Below are 25,280 nucleotides of genomic sequence, written 5' to 3' on the forward strand. Positions count from 1 at the left end.
TATCCTTTTGGCTTGGTCCTAGAGAGGGGCTTATAGGGCTTAGTCGACCCCGCAGCAGGAGCTGAAAGACTGGGGGACCGGAGGACATGCAAACACCCAGTTATCCCAACAGCAGATTGGCCAGATAGAAAGTGAGTCAGCGAATACGAGACTGATTGAGGACACCTCACTTGCGATTGGCAAATAGGGCAAATGACTGATATGTATAATTTCGTCCATTATGCTTCCCAATTGCTGCATGGGACTTTTGACTCTGTTGACGTGGTGTCGGAATGAGAATGCGAGGCAGAGGTAGATGGTTGGATGGTGAACACGGACTGCGCCGCTAAATTAGTTGGCCCCCCAAGCCCCCTAAAACCTGGACTGTGCAACACTGCTAAATCTACTGCACCTTGCCGCGTGAGTCAACAGGCCAAATCTCCTCGACGACCCCGTTCCGGTAAGCGTAATAGAAATCGTGCAGATTGATGGTGGGATCGATATGACTGGGAATCATTTCCACCACGTCGCCGACATCCAAATCCGGCGTGCCCTCTTCCCAGACCAGCGATCCTTGCTCGTCGCCCAGCACCCCGTACGCGTATCGCGCGTCCTTGCACTCAGCCAGGCCACTGTCAGTCGTGAGGGACTTGAGGCCGGTGTCGATGGTCACGGCGCGGGGCCCCTGCTTGCTAACGACGGTCGACAGTATGGTCAGGCTGTTGCCGTAGAACCGGCCAACGGCATTGCGGTAGTCCGTGTCCATGAAGATGAAAGAGCCCGGCTGCACCTCGTTGACGCCGGGCACGGTGACGCAGAACTCGGCCGTGCCCGTACCGCCGGTCGTGACAACCTGAATGTCGAACCCGGCCTGCCGTAGCGCATCGGCCGTCTCCGTCAGCGTCTTCATCGACGCAAGGCACTGCTGCTCGCGGTCCGCACGGTCGTGCAGGTGCTGCAGGTGACCTTCGTACCCCTGGACACCAATGATCTTCAGATGTTTCAGCCCACCAATATGCCGCGCCAGCGCGAGCGCGGGTTCCCCCGCGGCCACGCCGGTACGGTGCAGCCCGACGTCAAGGTCGACCAGCACGGAGATGGGCTCCTCGATGCCCGACGCCGCCAGCGCGTCGTTGATGGCCGTCGCGCCGACCGCGCTGTCGATGACGATGCGGATCTTCCGGTGCTTCTGGTACAGGGCCACCAGCCGCTTCACCTTGACGGGCCCGATGATCTCGCAGGTGATGAGCAGGTCGTCGAAGCCGGCCTTGGCGATGACTTCGGCCTCGCTGAGCTTCGCGACGCAGCCGCCCTTGGCGCCCGCGGAGGCGAGCTTCTGGGCTAGGATGGCGCTCTTGGTGGTCTTGAGATGCGGGCGGATGCTGACGCCTGTCGGTAGCAGCTTGTCCATGAGCTTCTTGATGTTGGCCTCCATGAGGTCGAGATCCACAATCATGGATGGTGTATCCAGGTCTGAGACCGTGTCGCCCACTTGCGGGTTATACATCTTTGACAGAGTGAGTGCGCTTCGGGTTAGGAGCGGGTTGTAATTGTATTCCTGAATGATCCAGGATGCAGTCTTGATGTAATGTTCTGCTGCAACGTCAATGAGCCTGCAGCATTCATTTGCGTACTTGCCAACAGGTCGTCTTCCTACGACCGCATCCCATCACGGGCCGAAACTATATCCTTAGATATGCAATTAGTCAATTGCTGCTGTAATGGCCTCAATCTCAGCTCCGATGGCCTCCGAAGGCGCAAATGCACAAGTGGGGGAGATATTCTGAAGATACCAAGCAGCCAAGGTCGGCACATGTCATGATACCCCGATACCCCTCCGCATCCATCCCCACACTTGTCGGATCTCTTGCGACACTATCGGATTACCCGATAAGGCATACCCCAGGATCTCGCGGGGCGCACGCAGTAGCACCATTTGCATCACGACACATCACAATAGCTTCGAATCAATACTGAAAGCACCCTCCTCCCTGCGTCTGATGTAATGGTCAGCATAGTACGTGTTCTCAACTCGCAATGTCGAGCTCCATCTTTTCAAAAAAAAAAAAAAAAAAAAAAAGTCGCCCCATCTCGACTGTTCTGTAACTATCGTCACTTCTATCTTGGGTATCGAACTACAACTCCTCCACGACAGGTTTGATGTCGAGATTGAACATGCGAAGAAGCACGAGGTTGGTCCCTCTCTCTTGGTTGACATCGCCAGTGTATCCCACAAACCCTTCTCCAGCCCGAGTGAAGGCCACAGGCGTCTGCGAATGGTTGGTCACCCGGTCAGGTGGGAAGACCATAGACTCGATGCGTGACTCGCCGGTGGGGAGATACCAGCAATTCTCTCGAGCAACGTTGTCCAAGTGGACTGCCTTCTGGCTGTACTCGGGCCACAGCAAGCTCTGCCCCCTGATGTCGCCGTCGCTGTCCGGGGCGGTGCTGGTGCCGAGGGCCGAAGTGTTCAACTGAAAGGTGCTGCGGTTGTAATTGCCCATCGTCCAGGGAAGGTTCCAGCTCTCCTGCCAGAGACGGTCCATATCGTCGGCACGGATGTTGCTGGCGAAGCTGAAGCTGAAGACGACCGTGCCGCCGGACTGGGCAAAGGCGGTGAGTCGTCGGAGAATCTCGCGGTTGCTCGGGGCTACGACGCCTGGGTCTGTGACTAGGATGCCGTCCGGTTTGTTCTGGTCCAGGTATTTCAGGGCGCCGCTGAGGGTTTTGGCACGTTTGAGAATGGCCTTTTCCAGGAGGATGTCAATGCCCTCTCCAAAGGCCTGTGGGTCGTCCAACATGCTGGTCATCCATTTATCTCCCAGGCAAAGAAGCAGAATGGTGGGTTTTTTGTTCGAAGTCGACATGATGAAATGAATCCCGATTTGTTCTAGCTTGGTTGATGCTCGTTTCGGTAGTTAGCTGTGTCCTATTCTAGAGCCACCATGTAACGTAAGCTTGAATGCTAGGCACAAACGGGTATTTCCAAGAACCTCATCGGAAAGGCGGTACCATCTTGCAATATTTGAATACCCACCATGAATACGTTTGCCTGTATGGCCCAATTTGCCTGCATGAGGAAGGCGGTGTAGCCAGCCGAGGCGTGTGTACATCCGCGATATAAATTTCACGGCCCGGAGCATGCAACCTGTAGATCGCGTGGAAACCAGAAAGGGCCGAATATTTGCCAGAACTGCCCTTTTTGCATTATCAAGATTTTCTGTAATATCTTCTGAGCATCCAAGTGCTAACCAAACGGGAAAGTTATGGCGGGAAACACATGTATTCACAGCAGACCTCAACAACCTGACCTTCACAGGCAGGAGATGCCCATTCTATAAGAACCACCTGAATTCTGGAACACTTGGACCGTCGCGTAACTTATGCGTAGGCACATCCCGGGCCGTGGTCTTGACGCCAGCCCTCCTGTTGCGTCTGTGATTGTCAAATATCATATACGTCCCCAGTAGCCCAGCAACCGTAGCTCCTGTAGCACCAAACACCGCGGTGGTGATCAGCGCCGTCTCGTACTTCGGCTTCTCTTTGGCGAGGAATATGTTGCTCGAGACGAGTCCCATGACGTTGGCCAGCGGTACTCCCACCGAGGTCAGCACGACGCGGCGGCCTTCGTGGGCGATGTTGTTGTTGTACCAAGTGGAGAGCAGGACGGAGGGTGCGCTCGTACCCCAGACCATCATGAAGGTGGCGAAGTAGGCCACCTGGATCTGCGTCTGCACGTCGGTGATGGCCGCGTAGATGATGAAGCCGATGAAGGTTAACGTGAAGCCGAGCATGATGAACGGGAATCGTATCCGAAGAAAGTCGGAGCTGAAAGCCAAGACCAAAAGCATCACTGCACCTCCTACATTAGGAGCCACCGTGTATAGATTGGTCTTCACTGTACTATAGCCAAGCCGTTGGATGATCTGGGGCATGAAAAGGGCAACCGACTGGATAGGTACGCCGAGACAGATCTCGATCATGAGAAAGCAGTAGGTCGTAGGGTACTTGAAGATCTTGATCGAATCCTTGAAGTTGAACTTCTCCGAGACGATTGAGGATGAATCAACGACCATTCGGTGGTATGCCAGTGCCTTTTCTTCAGCCCCGAGAAACCGAGCTGAAGCTGCATCGCGCGGCAGATACCAAAGTGCGAACATGGAAAACAGCACAGAGGCAGCTCCCTCGATGATGAAAAGGTATCGCCATGATTCGATGTGCGATTTGATATGAAACACGCCGAAGGCAAGCAAGCCACTGAAGGCATTGGCGATGTTGGAAGCTGCGTAAAAGAGGGCCAGTCGCCTGGCAAGCTCCCCACGGCGATAGAAAGTCGTAAGATAGTAGATCACCAACGGGAAGAACCCGCTCTCGGCTACTCCGAGGAAGAACCGCAGCGCGAAGATGCCGCCAAAATTGGTGGCTGCGGCCGAGCACAGAGTCATAGTCCCAAAGGTGAACATTAGAATTGGCAGCACGCGGGCGGGGCCGAAACGCTTCCCGATCATGGCCACAGGCGGGGCGAAGACGACATATGGCACGAAGAAGATGGAAACGAGGAGGTTGTATCGTTCCTCGGGAAAGCCAAGGTCTGGGCTCGAGGTTAGCTGCCGAATTGAACGACACACTCGGGCTGAAGACGAAATCCCTACCTTTGCTCAGGCCATTTGTTTGTGCATTACCGATGTTGCCTTTATCAAGTGCATTGAAAAGGTCTGGCGAGAGAAGTGATCAGTGCCATTCAAAATTGATGGTTTGGCCAGCACTAACACATAATGGCAAGGACCGGCATGAGCCGGACGTCGAACTTGCGACAGAGCTGCCGTTCGGCGATGTGGTCGACAACGCGAGCCGATTCAGCTGGCGGCTCATTGCTAATGGCGGGCCCTACGTCGACTTCATCCTCCACGAGTTGCTTGCCGGGTAAAGGAGAAGCCATCTTGTTGCACGTATTCCCGGATGTATTGACAACGGAAATTGATGACAGTGATACAATTCATTTTAAAGGGATGCAGATGGAAATATTAGAGGGGTCCCAATATGTAAGATCCGTATGGGGAACCCTGTCGCGAGTCCAGGGAGCAAACAGCAGCAGTGAGCGGCATGGTCTTGTGCCGCCTCCTGTACATCTGTCGCGCTACCCCTGCCAACAAATGACGGCTTCGTTGCGTCTTGGAAGCTTGCCACGAATACTACGTATCATCCGTCTTACCGCATCTCACTTAGTCGAATGTGAGCATCTCGTTTCTTCGTCGGTATTGGCCGGTTTTGGGAGTTGGTGATCTGCATCCGCTCTCCTACCCCGGTGTATCTCAGTGGGTGTCCACTGGGCAAAGCACCCACAATTAGTGGGCGCTGCCCGCGAACTTTGCGGGGTAATCGACACTGTACTGGTACGACTGAAAAGGATCGCCTATCAACCTCTTATCTGAATTGACAAACTCACTGCAGACGGCTGGTGCCATACGGAGTGCAGGGGGCTTCTCCGAGTGGGCGCACTCCTGACAAATGCCATTCTTCAGCTATCGTGTGACTCCACTGCCCATGATGATGGAGACAGGGTTTAGAGGGGCGCACAACAGGGCATGGCATTGCTGCCACCCTGGCCCATCCCAGGCCGACTGCCGGAGCTCCTAAGTCGGCCTTTGTGCCGGTTTAGCCCGCATTGAAACAAGTGTCAACGAGACACAGGCGATCTGAGCGTAGGACAAAACCGACAACGTCACCCCAACTCAGATCGTATCCGAGCCAAGCAACCACAAGCCTCAACTACCTGCTGCTATTATGACGGAGAAGACTCAACCGCCCTACCCTCTTCATGAGTCGGTACTCGGCCGCATTGACGCCGAATATGAGAGCTTTTACAACAAGCACATCTTCGACAAGCAGCAGGTCCATCTGCAGCCGATAGAGGCATCCCGAGCGAGTGGCATCCTTATCCCCGGCGCTGGGCCGCTGCACCCCGTGGGCAGCACTGTTGATCACTCTTTCCCGAGGAAGGAGAGCGAGGGCCCAGATGTCAAAGTGCGGTGCTTCACTCCAGAAGGAGAGAAGCCAGAAGCTGGCTGGCCCGTGTGCATCTACTTCCACGGAGGAGGATGGGTCTTAGGCACTATCGACACGGAGAATGTCATTGCATCCAATCTCTGTGCCCGTGCTAAATGTGTAGTCGTGGCGGTGGACTACAGGTAAGAAACCTCCGATTGTAGCCATTCACGGATGATATGACAGGCATCTGACACTTTTCCAAAGGCTTGCCCCGGAGAACCCCTTTCCCGCTGCAGTCCATGACTGTTGGGAGGCAGTTCTTTGGGCTCTGGGTGACGGCAAGACGACTCTCGGCCTGGATACAACGAGGATGGGTACAGGCGGCTCCTCTTGCGGCGCTAACCTCGCTGCAATCATGTGCCAAAGGGCTGCGGATCGAGGCGGCCCCAAGTTCTCCATCATGCTGCTCTCTGTGCCGGTCATGGACAACACGGCCGACGAGACAAATAACGAGTCCTGGAAGCTGAACCAGTTCAGCCCGGCTCTTCCGGCCAAAAAGATGCTCTGGTACCGATACCACTATCTCCCCAACAAGGAAGATTGGAAGCATCCCGAGGCGAGTCCTCTCTTCTGGAAGGGCGACTGGTCGAAGCTGCCGCCGGCGTGTTTCGTGCTGGGCGAGCTCGATGTGCTCCGGTCCGAGGGCGAGCAGTTTGGCAAGAAAATGGAAGATGCTGGGGTGAAAGCAGATATCAACATCATGAAGGGGCAGCCTCACCCTTTTATCGCCATGGACGCTGTTTTGGAAGCGGGATCCCGCTCAATTACGTTGTTCTGCGATGCTCTTCGCAACGCTCTTCATGGAAGCGCAGCATGAAACTGGGTTTGACTCCTTTGAAACCTGCTTACCGCGCTCGCTCTCCAGCCACACTGGGGTAATGTCGTTCGGGATGGGATGGCAGGAATTTGACTTGACAAGTGACAGATCACTAGTACGAGCCCCGTTCAATCGGACCAGAGCTTAGCTTAATGACGATGATGGTTGGCTTTGGCATCGAATTGCTATTCTAGAAAAGGAAAGCCCGAAAACTGAACCACTATGCTCCACACAAACCGGATGGTTCGCCCAGCTAGGCATGACATATCGATTGGTTCACACGATGCCCACAATCCTAAACAAGTAGCACCAAGCCGTCTTCAGCTGTCCAGAAAGATCAACTGCCACACGAGGTGTGCGGACCGCGGTGAGTGAGCTTTTGGCCGCAATGGGATAATTACTGTGATCTAATCTGCGGCGGTGGCTTGGCACGACCCTAGCTCAGCGCCGAACCCCATCGTAGTATCCGCTTCCGAGGCTGCGCTGCAAATCAAAGGCGAGACAGCTCAGATAACGGATCCAGTCATCTTTATATAGCAGTCAGCACTAACATAGTAGTAGGCACCCCTGGGCACGAATTTAGCAAAAGCAAGCCTGTTGAACCCGTTCCTGAGGGAACGAGACGGGTGATTGGGGACAGGGTCGTCGAGGGGTTGGGTTCTAAAATGCCATTGATTCGCTCTTGGTTCTGACGATTTTGCTCTCCGATTCTTTTTTCTCGGGTGTGGTGTTTTGACATTCCTGTTTGTGTCATGATGGTGCATCTTTGGCGTTCGGCGGCGATAGCGTCAAGCCTCTTCTTCGGAGGCGCATGGAGTACGGATCCCTACAGCACCAAGAACTTCATACGGAGAACGGGCCATTCGCGTAAGTCTGCCAACAAGCCCACATTGACTTGAGAGCAACACTGATTGAGTTTTCTTGGCCACAGTTGCGGTGATTGGGAACAGCCTCTATATTGATGGCGGCGAGGTGGCGCAGTATCTATCGCCTGGAAAGGCCGAGCAGAAAGCTACGCGGCAGTGTATGATGACAACTCCTAGACCGAGAAACGCAATATTGAGAAGCATTTCTAACCGAATTGACCAACAGTCAATGACACTCTGGTAATACCACTGGATCAAAGTTGGAGCAACACCACAGTTCCTATCAAGGTCATTCCCAAAAATGCGCCCGTATTCGACAACGCGGCGCTATGGGTGGACGAGTCGCAAAACGCCATGTACATGTGGGGTGGCCAAGGCCCCTGGGGAAACGTCACCAAGGATAAGGCGCTGTGGGGGTTCGATGCCGGCAGCCAACAGTGGTCGAAGAAGATCGCCTCCAACGTCGACGTCTTCATGAACCTCGCGCGCAGCAGCTTGGCGGCGGACACGACCTGCCGCGGCACCGGGTTCTACCTCGGAGGATTTGTTTCCAGCTGGACGGACCCGACGGCGAAGACGGGCGACAAGGACTTCCCCGTCCCCGGCATGCTGACCTACGACATGGAGAGCGGCGGCTGGGCGAACCAATCGACGGCGGCCCTCAACACCTACGGCACCATCGTGTCGGGCACGCTCTCGTGCCTGCCGACCTTCGGCACTGACAACAAGGGCATCGTCATGGTCGTGGGCGGGGAAATCGCGCGCCCGAACGACTACGACGCTAAGAACGACGCGCTCATGTCTCTCAGCAACATCACCTTCTGGGACATGGAGACCGAGACGTGGCACTCGCAGCTAGCCACGGGCGACATCCCGTCGCCGCGGAGCCGCGCCTGCGTCGTGGCGGCGGCAGCACCCGGCGGCAGCTCGTACGAGCTCTTCATGTACGGCGGCTACGACGCGGCGGCCAACAAGTCCATGACCGACGTCTACGTCCTTTCGATCCCAGGCTTCGTATGGTTCAAGACCGACATCGACATCGGCGCCCCACGCATCGGCCAGGCCTGCGCCCTCCTGGGCAAGGACAGTCGCCAGATGGCCGTCGTGGGCGGCGCCAACAGCGACTTGCAGTACTACCCCATGTTCCGGGACCCCGACCCCTGGGCCAACGGCATCAATGTCCTGGACTTGTCGGAATTGCGGTGGAGATCGCAGTACGACCCTTCTGCACCCGCGTATGAGCCGCCGGCCATGGTCAAGGACTGGTATAACGCAGGGTATGTCTTCTTGACCTTTGACCTGGAACTTCGGTCAAACGGGTCGGTTCGGACTTTATTTTTAGAATGTTACTAACTCCCTATCACAGAAACCAAGATAAGGTGGATTGGATCTCGGAAGACGTGATGAACCTGTTCAAGAGCAATAACAGCACATCCGAGCCAAACACGCTACAATCGACGTCACACACGGCAGCCATAGTAGGCGGGGTGGTAGGCGGCATCGTAGCCGTCGCCCTAGCCGCCCTGGTCTTCTTCCTGGTCCGGCGCCGCCGTTCCAAGAAGCAGTGGGAGGCGGCGCAGCAGCAGAAGCCGACCGCGACTCCCGAGTACGCCCCGGCGGCGACAACTCCGGCGGCAGCCGATGCCAACGACTACAAGTACCAGCCCTACGCGGCCAGTTCGCCGGGGCTCTATGAGGCCCCGCCGTCCGAATCACCTATGGAGCTCCAGGCCCAAAGCTATGAGCCGGCTGCTACAACTACTGGTCCTCAAGGACAGCCTCAGCAGCAGCAGATGACGACGACAGGGGGCCGCCAATCCTTCATAGTAGCCAGCAGCATGGGAGACAGTCTCATTTTTATGAGATGCCTTAGGATGGGGGTTCGAGGGTTTGCTGTATTATATCGATAATATATTATATAATTACGTACATACATGACTACACATATATACCATATCTATTTGAGAGATTCTTGCTATGCTTCCTTTAAACCCTCTGACTACCTGAAATTGGTATCTACACATTTGAGGATGAAGAGAGTGTGAGTGAGGGAGCGGCACGGAGGGAAGGAGAAAGGCTTTTACGAGTGTATTACTCATATATGAGCCCAAAGGACTACAGAATGATAAAGTCCCCTAGAAAGCGCCGGGGGAGTAAACTGAATATAGAGGGACCAGGTTTCGTATACAAATTATCTAACACAGATGTGACAACATAAGTGTAGGGAACCAATCATCTGAAAGAGGTGAATAGGTACCAGGCAAAACTTCAAATATATAGAACTATATATAATACATTAAACATCTTGTAACTCACTGGATCATGACACTAACGTATGCTAGGTATTACGCCAATGACGTGCATAAACCTACAACACCCCCAATCATACACAAAGCCGCCCGCACCGCGTTCATCTTCGCGAACTTGCCCAACAGTCCCCGCACCTCTTCATCCTCGGCCGCGGACGAGCCCGGGGGCGTCTTCTCCTGGGGCCCGCTAAGGGCCTTGAACTGGTTTCCCTCGCCCTTGCCCGCGATGCTATCCTTCACCGACCACTGGCCAGGCTTGTACTGGCGCGCCCCGTCCTTGTAAGCCTGGACGCTCCGCGTCCCCCCTGCTCCTTCGTTCTTCTTGATCAGGGCCATGTTGGTGGGTAGCATGAGGCCCGTCACGGGGCCGATGGCGAAGTTGCAGAGCGCGGCCGCGAGGTACCCGCGCGTCTTGGTCCCGGCCAGGATCCGGGTCAGCACGTTGCCACCCGCTGCTGCCGCCGCCGCGGGTGGAAGGGCGAGGAACGCCAGGGATACGAAGCCGGTCCCCGCCGCGAAGGCTGCTGTGGGCATGATGTGGGAGCCCCGGCTGAACAGCCACCGGATCGAGGGCAGCGAGCGCGAGGCGGGCTGGGCTTGCAGCATGGGGATGTCGAAAAGTGACATGGTGGCGATGCCGCCGGCGACCATGAGGGATGAGGTGATGCTGGCGACCTGCAGGGCCGCGACAGTAGTGTTACTCATCTTGAAAAGGTACTGGCTCAGGTCTTGGAGAATGGATTTTACAAGCTGATATCGAGGCAATTGTGAATCCCGTTGAATCGGATATTGGATAGCTGGTCAATCTCATCCTTTAGCCTTATATACGGACAGCAAATCTATGACAATATTGAATGTGCCGTAGCTTCTCGCAGTTTTCGAGATTGACGAAGGCCGACAATGAGGTAGCTTCATGGCGGCTTTGACGTCATCGACTTTCCTCATTGTGCTAAATTGAGCGCCGGCGCAGTTGACGCCTGAAGACGGCTGCGAACCTTGCAGCCAAACCTGTGAATTGGATACGGTGATGTGTCAAGCGCGCAGTGAAGGAACGAAATCCAGCTGATATCTTCACATTAACGAGTGTCCTTTCCCCTTGCCCCGGGTCGCCGAGCTGGAGTCCAGGATTCTCAGCACGCACCAAACAGCCTGGAACGAATACCCTCGACGTTTGCGCCTGACTTAACTCCGAGCATAACGTCATAGGGCGTAGCGCTGGTGTTGAGTCGATTGCCGAATTTGTCCCGGTGCAGACCCCAAGAATCGACCATTTTACCCAAGTTCAAGCGCTTCCGGTTGAGTCGCAAAGGTCAAATTTCGATTCCGGAATAATGGACGCGAGCATTCTATTTTTCTGGCTATCCAGACAGCACATACAGTCATGTATCAGTACATTCGGTACGAAGTAGATGCCTGAAGACATTGAGACCTGGCTGAGGAAGAATCTGGCCAGCTGTGGCTGAGAGCCATGTGGGTCTGTCACCCGTCCACGCACCAAAAACTTCGAATCTAACGGGAATGACTCTCGCGCGTGATGCTTTCCCCCCCATGCAAAATATCGACATAGTTCTGGTTATCTTTCTGTTTCTGGCCTAAACCCGTCAGACATCAGCAACCCGCCTTTCAATATGGCGCACGTTTGCAACAACCGGTGATCCCGCACATTCGCCTCAACTCCCTAAACTCCCTCCCTCTCCCATCACCCGCAAGGAACAATCTCGACCGCAGCCAAAATGGCTTCGCAGGATCGGCGCACTGCTGGTGAGGTGGACCTCACCGCCGAGGAGCTGTCGTCACTCGTGATACATCCGCACGAAGAAGCTGTCACTAAGCTGGCCAAGGTTGCCAAGACGCCGTCATCTGGATTTGGTGTTTTCGCTACCCAAGACATCCCCAAAGGCGCCCTGATAGCCGTCGAGTTGGCCGTCCTCTCCATACCACAAGTGCCCGATGAGGAGGCCGCTATTGAGTTTTGCAAAGCTCTTCACCAGATTTCCAAGGCCAACCTTGATCGACTACAGAGTCTCAGTCTCGATCCTCTGGCCTGGGGTTCCGTCAGTCAAGAGAATGTCCGCTCGAGGCTTTGGCAGTGGTGCCAAGACAATCTTGCCACCAACCAGAGTGGCCAGAGAATGTCCCATCACGAACTCAGCAAGCTTGTCGATCATACCTGTCGATGCTACGGTATCTTCCTCACCAACAACCTCGAAACCGGCAGTGGTTCCGGGCGTGGTGTCTATCCCTTCTTCAGTCGAATGAACCACTCGTGTCGGCCCGACATCTACGAGTTCTTTGACACAAAAACCAAGGAGCTGAGCCTTCGTGCGATCCACGACATCAAGGCCGGAGACCAGATCCATTCCACATACGTGGACCTTCTGCAGCCGCGGAAGAAACGCCAGAAAACGTTGGAAGCTTGGGGCTTCACCTGCCAGTGTTCGGCTTGCACAAACCCGGCTTTCGATGCCTTGGGCGAACGTGCTGTTGAACTCGACGATATGCTGGAAGAGTATCTCTTTTATCATGACGACTTCTCGTCGGATACTGACGACGACCATGAACCCTTTTTGAAAGGACCTGATGAGGCGCTAGGAGTCGCACAGGAGCTCATCCAGCTTTTGAAGGACCAGGGACTATACGGAGAGGCTCTGTATCACACGTATGTTGTCGCCGACTGCCTCCGCCGTTGATTCGGTCATGTATAATGAAACATCGCCACTAACACTCAGCGCAGCTACTGGAGCGCCTCCAAGCTCGGCGTCGAGGTTGATGATCTAGAGCTTGCTCTCGGATATGCTCGCGATGCACGCGAGATCGAGGTCTGCTGCGTAGGCCCCGACCGCAGACTTTCCGATGACGACACAATCGAATGGATTAGCTACCTTGAGAGCCAAATCGAGCATGCTAAAGAAGGTAGTTCGCTCACTGCCAAAATGGCCCACCAGGAATACGATCCTTCCTCACCCTGAAGAGGCCAAGCAACCACAACCGCCATAAGCGACCTAATGTGGCAATACTCTTGCGCATGGCCAGGTTACTGCTCCCCAATCGGGCAGTGTGCTACGAAAGACTAGGGCCTAGGGCATTCGCAAAGAGCGCTAAGGGAGATGCTACGGCAGTCATTTTATGGGCCAAGCAAAAACAAGGCTGATGGCGCGAGCATGCCTAGCACAATACACGCGCTGGATCGGAGGACGAGGCGAGCTACCTACGGCAGTCGTCAGTTGACCAGCGCGCCGGGCGCCGTCAGGCAGAATTCCCCAAAGACCCTGAATGCACCCCGGCCAACGAGCAATTCAGAAATAGTCGGCCCAGTCATTAAACTGGTTTGCTCCACATATTACGATCAAGATGAGATCATCCTGAGGGTTTGCTCAATCGCCAAGTGAGCGAGTGAGTCAACCATGCAGGCTGGGTCTATAGCAGGTAATAGACAATGTAAATCAGGTTCCGAACCAGCCGAACGAATAGGTATGGTAGCATCGAGAGCAATCTACAACAAATCCCAGACAACGCTTCCGACCATGCCGTAGACATATAAAGGTTCTGTCGCATCCGCTCTTCCCAGGGATACGACGGACACTGCCATCTTAATTATCAATAAATAGTTCCCCTTTTTCATATCGGGCCTGGTTATCAGATTACACACAAGCCTCTACCCGAGATCAGACAAAGGGAGATCCGAACACCCGCAACAAGTGGAGAGAGAACCCACAAAAACCCCACCATGGATTACGGCCGGCGCTCCGACCGTTACGACGACTATAGCCCACCGCGGCACCACCGTGGCCCTGGCGCCGTCGAAAGCACCTACGTCCGCGACGGCGGCAGGGAGTACCAACAATACGGGCATAGACGTCGTGCCAGCGACGGCGAACGTTCCACCTACCGGCAAGAACACTACGAGCTACCGCGCCCTCCACCCAAAGGCAGACATTACGACTACGAAGAAATCTACGAAGTCGAGCGGCGGCGGCGCCCGGCCCACAGTCAACGGCGGCCTTCGTACTCAACGGGCCCCGTGACCCGTAGCCGAAACATCAGCACCAGCACCAGCTACAGCGACGAGCGTGACCGCCAACACCACCCCAGCCGCCGGCATTCGCAACCCAACCACCACCACGAGCGGAAGAAGTCAAGCAGCGGCAAGGATCCTTTTGGCCTGGACCTGAACTGGAAGCAGGCGGCCGAGGCCGCGGCGGGCGCCGCCGCCGCCGAGGCGTGGCGGTCGCGCGGGAACCCGGACAAGATGCGGCGGGTGGCGACGGCGGCGGCGGGGGCCGTGGCCGTGGACCTGGCGCTCGGGCGCGGGGCGGGGGATGAGAAGAATAAGCGGCACGCCGTGGAGAGCGCGATTGGGGGGTTGGTTTTCGATCGGATGGTGAATGGGTCTCGCGACAAGGTTAAGCGGTGATGGCCATGGGATGCAACGCGGTGCGCAATGAAGAGACATGGGTGATGAGATTATGACAATGGGATTGGATAATGCATTGGCGATGAAGTTGAGGATTTGGATTTTGGGTTTTGGAGGAGTATTCGAGGGCGTTTTGTAGATAGATAGATAGGATATCCATAGAGCTTTTTGTGCGGTTAATATAGGAGACGATAAATACTGGTTACTGTAACACAGTGCGACAAGCAACTGAGGACCGGTGGCGCAGCGGTAGCGCGTCTGATTCCAGTCCAGAAGGTCATCCGTTCAAATCGGGTCCGGTTCAACTTTTTGCCCTACTCTCCGTAGAGACGATGCATCAATACAACTGACGGCACAAGTAATTATATTTTTCTATGCATCATGTATACGTACACTTTCCCAGAGAAAATCTTAAGTTGCAGCGTAGGTGTGGTGCTCATCGTTGAGATTGATTGCAGAAATGACCCCTGTCTTTTGCGCCAGCGGCTCTGCGGAGTCGGTTGCTCAGCCCAAAGTTGCCAAGGAGCAGGGGGATGGTGGGCTTACTGTATCGCGACACCTACATTCGCGCACAAGAAACCCTCGGGCAGTCGAATTTATTCGGAATTCTTGCTGTTGAGATCCGGTCATGTTATTCCTTTGGAGTATTGATTCGTGCAATTGCTGCTTTATTGAGCAGGTGGTAGATACGTTAAGTAGTCAGTACTCTGCATTTACCTTTTACCGGAAAAGGGGGCAAATGCACATACATGACAATCAGTGGAAGCTTTTTCATCGGCAACCCATCCCAGGAAAACGACGAGATTCGTTCCGTTCGCTGGCATTAGCACTGTCAGCAGTAACGACACCACTAAAATTCGGTACTTCGACATGTGTGCAAGCTCTGCCGGCAGTGAGCCAAGCCACCCGAGACAAGCCCGGCTACGAGCTACTGTCTAATGCGACTTTGGTGGTTTGGGTGCAACTCCTTCATTCGTGCATCATCACAGGGGGCTGCCCGGGAGGAGAGTCGGTCCTTTCTCTCCAATCAAGCAAGACTGACTGGATATCGTGCTGCTGGCCTTGCATGGGAGGCAACAAACCATCTTGCATTTTCTTCCTTTTTCCTCGGCGAAAAGCAAACGCAGCAGCCCATGCACCTACGGAACCGAGACAAGGGCTCCATTGGGGGCGATCGCAACCCTATCTAGACCCTATCAAGTCATGCCCCGGGACTGCTCTGATCCAGCTAGCTGGCTACTGTGCTTGCTGCATCTCCTTCCATACGAACCCCGCATGGAATCCAAGACACTTGCGAACTCTTGTGCTACCCACATGGAGAATCTAGATCCTCCCAGATCCTAAGGCCTAGGTAGCTTGAGGCAAGAGTCCGTGTCTGTTCCATATTTCAATCGGGAGCTATATAACTCGCCATGGCTGCCCGGGTTGTCGTCGCGCACGAGGCGGTGCGCTGAACGTTTACCGGAACCCTACTTATCGGACGGAACACCCAATAATCGCCTCAAACCCCTCCGGTCAGGGCCCTTCGCCAAATCGCAGGCTGGAATTTGCCAATTCGCCGTTGCTAACAACATGGGCCAATCGGAAAAGCCGACCGCCGTCGGCACCAATGAGGCGGAAATGTTGGCGTCCCTTTCGCAATCGGCCAGCACGTCGGAGGAGAACCTCGCCATCCTCCAGACACGTACGCGGAGGCTGTTCAACAAATGGCAGCTCTTCGCCCTGTCGCTCATGTACATGAGCACCTGGAGCGCCGTGCCAGGGTAAGCCGGCCAGCCATCCAGCCAGTCCTGCCCTGATTGGTGAGATCCTTATGAGTACACCCACTGAAAGATGCGTCCTCCCCTAGCAACATGTACTACGCCATGTACAACGGCGGCCCCGCGGCCTACGTCGCCAGCTACATCGTCATCGCCGTGGGCGCCCTGTGCCAAACGGCATCCTTCAGCGAGCTGGCCTCGATCCAGCCCATCGCGGGCGCGCAGTACTACTGGACGTACCACTTCGCGCCCGCGGGCAGCCGGCGCTTCCTGACCTGGATCCAGGGCTGGGTCACCTGGACGGGCTACGTCGCGACCTTCGCCAGCAGCGTCAACTTCGGCACCGCCGTGCTCGAGGGCATCATCCAGCTCAACTACCCGGACTACGTCGTCGAGGGTGGCGCACCACGCTCATCAGTCTCTGCACGCTCGCCGTCATCACGCTGGTCAACTTGTTCGCGTTCCGCGCCGTTCCCTGGTTCGATCTGTTTAGTGGTGTCCTCAACATCCTGCTCTTCGTCGCCTTCATGATCATCTTCCTGATCATGGCCCCGAAGAACAGCAGCGACATCTTCAGGCAGACCAATGTCTCGTCCGGTTGGGAGAGTTACTACGCGGCCAGCCAAATCGGTTCCTTATCTAACGTCTGGCTATTCATCGGTAAGCAGCCCAATCCCGTTGAGTGATCCTGTCAGCCCCTAGCGAGTCGAGACTGACCCCACCAAAGGCTTCGAAGCTGTGATCCACATGGGCGAGGAGACGAAGAACGCCAAGAAGATTGTGCCGCAATCCCTCTTCTGGTCCATCTTCTCGGGCGTCTCGATGGGCTTCGTGACGCTGCTCGTCACCATCTTCTGCATGCCGCCCGTCGAGGCGATCCTCGACGCCGCGAGCCCCGTCATCGCCGTGCTGCTGCACGTCACGCGATCCCAAACCATGACGACGGCGCTGGGCGGGTTCCTCTACTTCCTCAACGCCAGCGCCTCCATGGGCAACATGACGTCCGTCTCGCGCCTGACCTGGGCCTGGGCCCGCGACGGCGCCCTCCCGCGCTGGCTGGGGCACGTCGACGGCCGCTACCGCATCCCCTTCCGCGCCGTCTGGCTGACCTCCTTCCTTGTCGCCCTGCTAACACTACTCAACCTCGGCAGCGAGACCTACATCGCCCTCGGCGCCATCACCTCCCTCTCGTCCATGGCCATGTACCTGAGCTACGCCGTCGTCTTTGCCGTCGTGCTCCACGCCCGGTCCACCACTAAAGGAATCGAGCTGGGCCCCTGGAATCTCGGCCGCTGGGGCCGCGCCGTCAACGTCGTCGCCCTCGTCTACACCGTCTACGTCATCGTCTGGCTGCCGTTCCCGCAGACCACCCCCGTCGACGCCTCCACCATGAACTACAGCGGGCCCATGCTCGCGGGGGTCCTGATCTTCGCCGTCTCGCTCTGGGTCGTCCGGAGGAACCGGTGGGAAGGGCCCAATCGGGCGGTGGTGGACATTGCGCTCAAAGTAGAAGACTGATGGTTTATTTATTTACTTGAGGATTTGTACATACAGTTATTTCGAAATGCACGGTATATATACGATGTGGAATGATATCCTTTCTTTCTTCCTGTTGAAGATCAAAACTCCATGCCAACCCAACCCCCTGTCGTCTCGGTGAAAAGGGGAAAAAAGAAAGAATAGAAAAAGAAGGAGAGGAAATTCCAAAGTTGGTAATTTCAGGAGGGCCGTCAACGTCTGTATGTCCGTCCGTCCGTCCGTCCGGGAATTACTAAGAGCGGGCCAGGAATGTTGTTAGCATCAGGATTTCGATTTTTACACCATATCTCTCGTGGCCCGGTACGGAGCTGGGGCTGGGTCGGGGACACTGTATCTGCTCGAAGCGTACGACTCAATGAAGGTGGTGTTCCGCCACTCGTTCTCGTCACGGGGCGACTCCACCATGGTCATGCCGTCCTCGAAGGAATGGGAGTCGGCCGTCTTCATGGCCGTCAGCGTCCTTACCTTCTGAGAGTGGTGCGCGATGTCCTCCAGGGGTATCCCGGCCGTCTCGCCGAGGCCGCGGTGCTCCTCGGGCGGGCTGGGGGTCGGGGGTTCTCGCTTTTGGGCTCCATCGTCGAGGGGTCCTTGGACATGTCGCAGTACGTCGCGATGGCCTCGCAGATGCGCTTCGCCAGCTTGGGCAGCAGCAGCGACTGCCCGTGGTCCCGGTCCGGCAGGTACATGAGCTCGATGTCGCCGCGGCCCGTCCACGTGTCCCACGTCTTCTCGAGCTCCTTGAGGTCCGCGTGCGACGTCTGGTCCACCTTGCCGTAGTACATGTAGCTCGCCACGGCGGGCCCGTCCAGCACACAGTCCCGGCCCGCCACCACGGCCGTCGTCCGCCGCCCCGCCATGTCCTCCCGGAACAGGATGTGCTCGGGCCAGTGCAGGCGCCGGCACACCGTGTGCGCGATCATGGGGTCCCGCCCGGCGCCGAAGTCGATCTCGATCTCGGGCGTGGTGACGCTGACGCGGCGCGTGATGTTGTAGGCGACGTTGGGCAGGTGCATCAGGATGGCCACGGGGTCGCAGAGGATCATGGAGTTCATCTTGGGCCCCACCTTGGGGTGTTTGAGCAGGGGCCGCGCCATGAAGGTGCCGTACGAGTGACTGACAAACACAAAGTCGTCGATTTTCTGCTGGCGCAGGATCTTGGCCACGGCGCGCGCGAAGACGCTCGGGTGCACGCCCTCTGGGCAGATGCGGTTCGAGGCGTTGATGATCTCGACGGCGATGACGCCGATGTCCTTGGGAATTGAGGGCAGCCAAGTCATGTATGTCGGCACGCCGATGCCGATGCCGTGGACGAAGAGCACGGGCCGGTGCGTCTTCGATCGGTGGGGCCGGCAGAAATAGCTAAACTCGTCGGACGCCGACGCCTTCGGGGCCAGTAGCGTCATGGGCCGGAACGGGAAGATTGAGAAGAAGGTACCCCGTGGCTGCCGGTAGAACGTGAAGCCCTTGACCGCCAGGAAGGCCCAGCATGCGACCTCGGTAAAGCTCATGAAGAAGTACCAGAGCAGGGGCCGGTGGTACATCTCGACGGGCTCCAGGTTGAGCCGCATCGGCTTCCCATCGGCCCTACCGGGAGGAAGGTCGAGACCGGCCACCTCCTGGGCCTCGTCGACGTATTCGTCCAGCTCGTCCCATTCCTCTGGGCTCAGGTCTTTGCTGTCGCGGGCGAAGAGGGCCCAGGCCAGCCAGTCCTTGACGTTGTCGCGGTAAATCTGGTCGATATGGGCATAGCAAAACCACTTGCGTACGAAGAGGCGCACGTCGGGCACGTTCTTGAGGATGTTGGCGATGAGCTTCTTGCGCTGCGCCCGCGTCGTCGGGGACATGGGCATGCCCGGCCGCTGCAGGCGCGCCTTGAAGGGCAGGAACCATATGAAGTACCAGAGGATCTCGATCAGGCCGTAGACCTCGATGACGATGGATACCGGGTGGGAGATCCCCTTTAGTCCAAAGGCGAAGGCGACGAAGAAGAAGTAGACCAAGCACCACAGGCCGATATAGGTGATGCCATATTTCATTCCCACCACGGCCGCGTACGTCCATGGGTTGTGGTCGAGAAGCATTGTAACACTATTTTGATGTTATGAAATAAAAGAAACAAGGAGACTCGGCGATGATGTAGGGATACTCTTGTCAAACCAACCAAAAACGTCAGATTCCTGGGAATCCTGCGGCAGCGGCAGGATGCAGCATGTTTTTCAATGGCTCGCTGAAGACGTTGACAAGTTGACAGGAGCATTTGAGACGATGACCCTTCCCAGGTGAAGTCAGATGTGCGCACAGATGGAATAGGGTCCAACCCAATTGGAGTAGGGGGAGGGCGCGGGCTGGACCAGATGCTTATTGCCATCTCGGTACGCAGCGATAGGACAACGAAACAAACAAACTTTTCAGATATGGAATATCTTCCCTTTGACACACCTTGCCCCCTCGGCGTGATCTGATCGCGGGATATGATATGCCTCGGCCCAGTGTCGTATTCGAAACGGGCTCGCACAGCCACCCGGAAACCCCTGTTGGAGATCCGTGGAGAAGCGGTCGTACTCAATGCGGGGAAGGTTGGCCGATATGGACACGTCCTTCCTGGTCGCCGGCGTCTTCCATGCGACCGACGTGTGCAATTCTTTTCGATCTTTAGTTGACAAGTCGGTACGGCAGCATAGAAGTTAGGCCAGGTGCTTTGCGCCATCACGTCGTACTGGCGCTGCAGTCGATATTGAGATGATGTCCCGATGTAGCGATGCTCCTCACCAATGGTACGGCGTGTAGCACGGATGACGTTGCCACACTCGATCCGATGAAGAAATCGCAGTGGCACATATCGGCCAAATAGGAAACATGACCTATCTGAAACGTGCCACCAGAAACGACAACCTACCCGGCTGGTCCGGCTCGGAATATTCCTTCTGGACGAAAAGCATGGTCTTTTTCCCGCAATGGGCGACATAATAGAATGACAGCTGCGAATACGTCAATTCGGCATGCATTCCGTCGCCATGGAATGGTCACACATTTCGTGATTCGTCGGCATGTGGCCCATGTTTGCGGCAACCTGTCACTGGCTGTGAGATGCGAGAGGGAGGTTGGTACGAGTACGTCCAGTTCCACCTTGTTGGTTTTCAACAATTCCAAAACCAACATTGGAATCCACGAGGGTCAGCCACACGCGTGTGGTTGGCGGGGGCTGATGCGCTATTGCTTACACCAACGCTTAATCCAGTGTGCTTCGGCCAGGGGACAGCTAACATTGAACTCGGGGACACACATATGGATGGGCACAAAAGTTAGAATACCTAAAAATTGAGATTGACGTGATACGATACTCGGTAAGGCGACGCCAGGCGCATGGCTCGGTGCGTGAGACTTGACACGAAACATAGCACGCTTCCATGACTGCCGATAGCTACCGAGAGGATGTTGCACATTGCTTCGTCCGAATTTTCATGTAGCAGATAGCTTCCAGCCCCAAACACCCAAACAATGAGAGGGATCGATGTTGCCCCTTTCTGTTAACTCCATACACACTGCTGTACCAGCTGGACCAAATGGAGTGGCGCGAAATCTATATAAGGACCTTCCAGTGTACCGAACCTTGGATGCATGCTGAAATTGGCCCAGATGTTGTATTGGCTGGCATGATGTCGATGCTAGTGGCTCTAACCAGGCCTAGAGCTTTGATCGACCGATCTGCTATGATTTAAGCGCACTCCTCGCAGGATCTGACATTATCAATGCCGGTGCATTCGTCTCAGGGGCACTGGTATCCAGGGCATGGGGAGGTCTATTGGGGCCTCGGGAGTGCACAAATCTCAACGAACATATTGCTGATGGATAGGCGGATTTGTCACTCATGCACGGACAGTGGTCATATACATGTGAAATGAGCCCAATGAGGACATAAGCCCAATGTCAACGTTGGTGATGGGATTCATGCCTGTACCGAGTACAGGTAAGGAGGGAGCAGGTTCTGACTACATGTATGTACTCCATGGAGGAACACGCAGAGTTGACTCTTTCATATACTTAGTAACGTACGATAGCCTTTCAAACAGTATGTTGATTGACATAGGAACTGCTGGCAAGCAAATCGCATTTAGAAGATATTCCGTACAATTCTAGTTTTGCGCCTCGTGGCGAGGTTTGATAACGAGTGTGTTTTCATGGTTCACACCGTACCCCGGAAGGGCAGAAGCTACAGCTGTAAAATAAGAGCTTTTCAGTGGTCTCCAGTGGGAAGGCCGACCAGCACCCTTCTAACAAAGTTTGCACCCACCCACCTGAAGCCCTAAACCACGCTGAAGCCCAATGCTAACTCCTGCCTACAAAAGCCCAAGACCAAAGACGCTGCATTCCGCTCTTTTTCGTTTCCTGCTTCATTAGCAATTCCTTGCCCTGCGCCAGCCATTCCCGTCCAATCTACCCGACCTACAACACCCCTCCGAACAGGCGTCGGCAATGACGGTGAACCTGAGCCGATTCATTTGTGCGGTATGGCAAATGACTGACAACATTCCCACACAAACCACAGGCAATGACGATTACTCTTGACAAGATCCGAGCCACCATTTGCACGAAACCATACCACTATATTCGCTCTTCCTCCGTGCAAGTGGCAGATTCTCTTCACCGATGACGGCGACGTCAAAGGTTCTGCAACTTGGGATAATATGCCGGCTCACCTGATTGCAGATGGCCTCGAATGATCTCTTCTTCACACCCTGAGCGAGCTCAAGAACGCAATGAAAAGACAGGGTTCGCGTCGTCTGGAGGCAGTGTAATACCAGAGACACGGGGGATGCCCAAGTCGAGAGCGAGCTCAAACAATTCGGCCCCCAGGAGCAAAAAAATGTGATGTTGGAATCGTCGTCAGAAACCCACAGAGTGCAGTGCGGGATCCTCAGACTCATCCGTTTGAATCTCCCACCGGTTGAAATGGGGCCAACCGCCATAGAGAGGGACGGAGCCCGGCTCTAGTGGTCTATTGGATAGTTCATGAGGAAGAAAGGAAAAGGAAGAGAGGAGAAATCTGGAGGCCGGGGAGATTAAATACTCGAGATTTCCACATACTGCATGGCTCAGAACAGTGGCTTCCAGAGACCACTTGGGCGCAGCTACTCGAGAAAGCGTTGGATTGTTCAATGCTCGTTGAGTATGGTGGTTTGTGTGGGAAGCAGGCCTTGGAGGGATGACGTGGGGAGGGGACTATTGGCGAGGAAGTCGCAGGAGAGGCCGGTGATGCGGCGCTTGATCTGCCCCTTGTGGGAAACAGCGACATACACACGGGTGCTTGTGGATGATGAAACGACTTGCTACCGTGGCCGCACTTGCTTCGCTCTGAGCCCATCACGAGCAGCAATTGCCCATAGCATGGCCCGACTGCAAGTCACGACTGACACAACACCAGACCCTGCAACCTGCATCATTGAATTGCCGTGCTCAAGTGGGCATCACGGGCGATTCTCTCCTTCCTGATCTACATCACACATCCGTCCATCGAGTCCCTCTACACCCAGTCCACCTGGCTTCGGAATCTCAAGCACCTGCAATACCGCTCACAACGATTGCGCGGTCAGGATGCAGCTACTTGGATGATCACAAATCAAGGCGTTCACAAGTGTGGTAATACGCCCCTCTGTAGTTGTTACCATCTGGGGTCCCAGAGCTCCTGCTCAGGCTAGGCCGAGCTATGTCTGGCAATGCTCAGGTCTATCTGGTGTTTCAAATAAGTGAGCAGGACGGCTGAATGCGGGCTACTAGCGTGACTTGTGCTGTCTGTGGTGCTAGCCCCTTATTTAGATCAGCACGCCGTTGGCATTGAGAAGAACTCGATTTTTTAAGGTATCCATGAAGCGTGATGCACTGGGTGTCGTGTCTCAATTACCAAGTAATGATATATACAGTAGCAATAGACACATATGTGCCATCCAAGGCTTAGGGAGACTCAAAAACAGTTTCAGCATTTCGGGATACTTCGGCGTGCCCATGCCCGTGACCGGATCCAACCCCGGCACCGCCGTGACGCCCGTGGACCCGCAGTTCGAGTTGGAAGTTTGTGAGTTGTAATCTTCCGTGGTGATCCTCATCAGTTTCCCTGTGCTGTTTTGCAATCGCCACCCTCTGGGGAAGACTGGGCCGTCTTGATGTGGCGCCAAATACGCTTGATCTCAGTCGTGGTCTCCTTCAGCTGGCGACGAGAGTCGACTTGGCTTTCCTCGATGCCACGCACTCTCTCGCGGAGCGATGCTTCATATAAGGGTTAGTTGCTTGTTTGTAAGGGTGGAATCATGATGGATATATACCCAGGATGTTGGTGAAGCGAGCATCGCGGCATTTTGAGACTTCGTCCTCAGTGCGCCACATGTTTCGCTTCAGGGCCTCGATCTCAGCGTCCAGAAGGGCTATGTTCGTTCTGATATCCGCGGCGACTCGCGCCAGGTGTAGGACGGTGTTCTTGGCCTTTTCGAGGTCCGCGGGGCTCTTGTGGTTATCGTCCATGATGCCGTTGTCGTTGATACTCATTTCGTGAATGAGGTGACTTGGTGATTTGTGCGATGATAGGGGATATGTGATGGGTTGATCGAAGCGACACGAGACCCCCAGGACGCGTGTGATGTATGGAGATTCTGGTCGCGACTTGAGGGGTCAGGTCAATGACTATCCAAGCCTTATCGTTTCAGATTAGTGAAAACACTCGCCATGAGAGGATGCTGTATGATTTATTTATATGGTGAAGGCGGGCGGATACGAATGTAAGCAAGGGATGCTTTTTGAGATTGAAATAGACTGAATGACAAGAAATAATATTCGCGCGACTTACCTGATGATCAGATGCGTAAAAGCAGACGAGTCATAGAAGGGTTCATGGATGACTATGAACAATCGCCGCCAAGCATGATGGAAATCAGGTTTGGCTTGAGCTTGTTGAAGGCAGCGGAGGGAATTTCAACAAGCACGCGCCCGGTGGGTGTGTGCTGATTATTGCGCTATTACATTTAATGTTGCCTCAAGGCTCAAAATTCCCAGTGATCCGTGCCAAGAGCATGTAGGGAGGTGCTGTTGAACAAAAGGGGCAGTACCGACTTTGTCGTCGATTGTGTCGAGGCTGTGACATGTTGTAACAAGAGAAGTTCATTCTTGATCAGTAGATGGTAGCATACCGACTCATGATAATTCATCTTAGTATGTTTTTACCATGCTCATGTATTGAATTACGAAGGAAATACCGATGCATTCAACGGAACTGAAGTTGTTAAAACCCATCCCGAGCACCACCACCATCCTTCTTCTCCCAACCTTCCAACATCTTCACCATCCTTCGGCTTCCAAGCTTCCAACACCTTGAGGCATATCCATCATTGGTGGGAGCTCAGCCTCACGTGGATTGCACATATCCCCGACACCAACATCCAAGCAAACTTTGTATTGTAAGTAAGACAACGACTTGCCACCACTCCGTCTCATTTCACAGCCTCGTCCCATAACACAACTTCCTTCCATGCTTCACTACCGTCCCAAAGTTCAGTCTTGTCA

At 55.0% G+C, this 25,280-nt stretch overlaps 11 protein-coding genes across 11 annotated transcripts; 5 read left to right on the forward strand and 6 right to left on the reverse strand.

Annotated features, from left to right (window-relative positions):
- Positions 1–382: 382 nt before the first annotated feature.
- Positions 383–1,486, reverse strand: PG997_012923 (putative amino acid aldolase or racemase; the record flags this gene model as incomplete). The annotated part of the gene is made up of 1 exon (XM_066817237.1): positions 383–1,486. The coding sequence occupies one exon, from the start codon at positions 1,484–1,486 to the stop codon at positions 383–385; it is 1,104 nt and encodes a 367-aa protein (XP_066662929.1).
- A 628-nt stretch (positions 1,487–2,114) lies between these two features.
- On the reverse strand, positions 2,115–2,846 carry PG997_012924 (uncharacterized protein; the record flags this gene model as incomplete). The annotated part of the gene is made up of 1 exon (XM_066817238.1): positions 2,115–2,846. One exon carries the CDS (start codon positions 2,844–2,846, stop codon positions 2,115–2,117), a length of 732 nt encoding a protein of 243 aa, XP_066662930.1.
- A 468-nt stretch (positions 2,847–3,314) lies between these two features.
- On the reverse strand, positions 3,315–4,918 carry PG997_012925 (MFS transporter; the record flags this gene model as incomplete). The annotated part of the gene is made up of 3 exons (XM_066817239.1): positions 3,315–4,570; positions 4,632–4,694; positions 4,750–4,918. The coding sequence occupies 3 exons, from the start codon at positions 4,916–4,918 to the stop codon at positions 3,315–3,317; spliced, it is 1,488 nt and encodes a 495-aa protein (XP_066662931.1).
- An 845-nt stretch (positions 4,919–5,763) lies between these two features.
- On the forward strand, positions 5,764–6,844 carry PG997_012926 (alpha/beta hydrolase fold-domain-containing protein; the record flags this gene model as incomplete). Its single annotated transcript, XM_066817240.1, has 2 exons — positions 5,764–6,167; positions 6,232–6,844. The coding sequence occupies 2 exons, from the start codon at positions 5,764–5,766 to the stop codon at positions 6,842–6,844; spliced, it is 1,017 nt and encodes a 338-aa protein (XP_066662932.1).
- A 755-nt stretch (positions 6,845–7,599) lies between these two features.
- PG997_012927 (Kelch repeat-containing protein) lies at positions 7,600–9,620 on the forward strand (the record flags this gene model as incomplete). The annotated part of the gene is made up of 3 exons (XM_066817241.1): positions 7,600–7,711; positions 7,937–8,987; positions 9,077–9,620. The coding sequence occupies 3 exons, from the start codon at positions 7,600–7,602 to the stop codon at positions 9,618–9,620; spliced, it is 1,707 nt and encodes a 568-aa protein (XP_066662933.1).
- Positions 9,621–10,055: 435 nt separating this feature from the next.
- Positions 10,056–10,724, reverse strand: PG997_012928 (uncharacterized protein; the record flags this gene model as incomplete). Its single annotated transcript, XM_066817242.1, has 1 exon — positions 10,056–10,724. The coding sequence occupies one exon, from the start codon at positions 10,722–10,724 to the stop codon at positions 10,056–10,058; it is 669 nt and encodes a 222-aa protein (XP_066662934.1).
- Positions 10,725–11,752: 1,028 nt separating this feature from the next.
- On the forward strand, positions 11,753–12,988 carry PG997_012929 (uncharacterized protein; the record flags this gene model as incomplete). The annotated part of the gene is made up of 2 exons (XM_066817243.1): positions 11,753–12,678; positions 12,754–12,988. 2 exons carry the CDS (start codon positions 11,753–11,755, stop codon positions 12,986–12,988), a joined length of 1,161 nt encoding a protein of 386 aa, XP_066662935.1.
- A 758-nt stretch (positions 12,989–13,746) lies between these two features.
- Positions 13,747–14,433, forward strand: PG997_012930 (uncharacterized protein; the record flags this gene model as incomplete). Its single annotated transcript, XM_066817244.1, has 1 exon — positions 13,747–14,433. The coding sequence occupies one exon, from the start codon at positions 13,747–13,749 to the stop codon at positions 14,431–14,433; it is 687 nt and encodes a 228-aa protein (XP_066662936.1).
- Positions 14,434–16,005: 1,572 nt separating this feature from the next.
- On the forward strand, positions 16,006–17,711 carry PG997_012931 (uncharacterized protein; the record flags this gene model as incomplete). Its single annotated transcript, XM_066817245.1, has 4 exons — positions 16,006–16,196; positions 16,283–16,663; positions 16,687–16,853; positions 16,921–17,711. 4 exons carry the CDS (start codon positions 16,006–16,008, stop codon positions 17,709–17,711), a joined length of 1,530 nt encoding a protein of 509 aa, XP_066662937.1.
- A 482-nt stretch (positions 17,712–18,193) lies between these two features.
- PG997_012932 (uncharacterized protein) lies at positions 18,194–19,813 on the reverse strand (the record flags this gene model as incomplete). The annotated part of the gene is made up of 1 exon (XM_066817246.1): positions 18,194–19,813. The coding sequence occupies one exon, from the start codon at positions 19,811–19,813 to the stop codon at positions 18,194–18,196; it is 1,620 nt and encodes a 539-aa protein (XP_066662938.1).
- A 4,019-nt stretch (positions 19,814–23,832) lies between these two features.
- Positions 23,833–24,269, reverse strand: PG997_012933 (uncharacterized protein; the record flags this gene model as incomplete). The annotated part of the gene is made up of 2 exons (XM_066817247.1): positions 23,833–23,993; positions 24,050–24,269. The coding sequence occupies 2 exons, from the start codon at positions 24,267–24,269 to the stop codon at positions 23,833–23,835; spliced, it is 381 nt and encodes a 126-aa protein (XP_066662939.1).
- Positions 24,270–25,280: the final 1,011 nt, after the last annotated feature.

Source organism: Apiospora hydei (genome assembly GCF_038363865.1).
Source record: "Apiospora hydei strain CBS 114990 chromosome Unknown utg000009l_segment0_segment0, whole genome shotgun sequence".
NCBI lineage: Eukaryota > Fungi > Ascomycota > Sordariomycetes > Amphisphaeriales > Apiosporaceae > Apiospora > Apiospora hydei.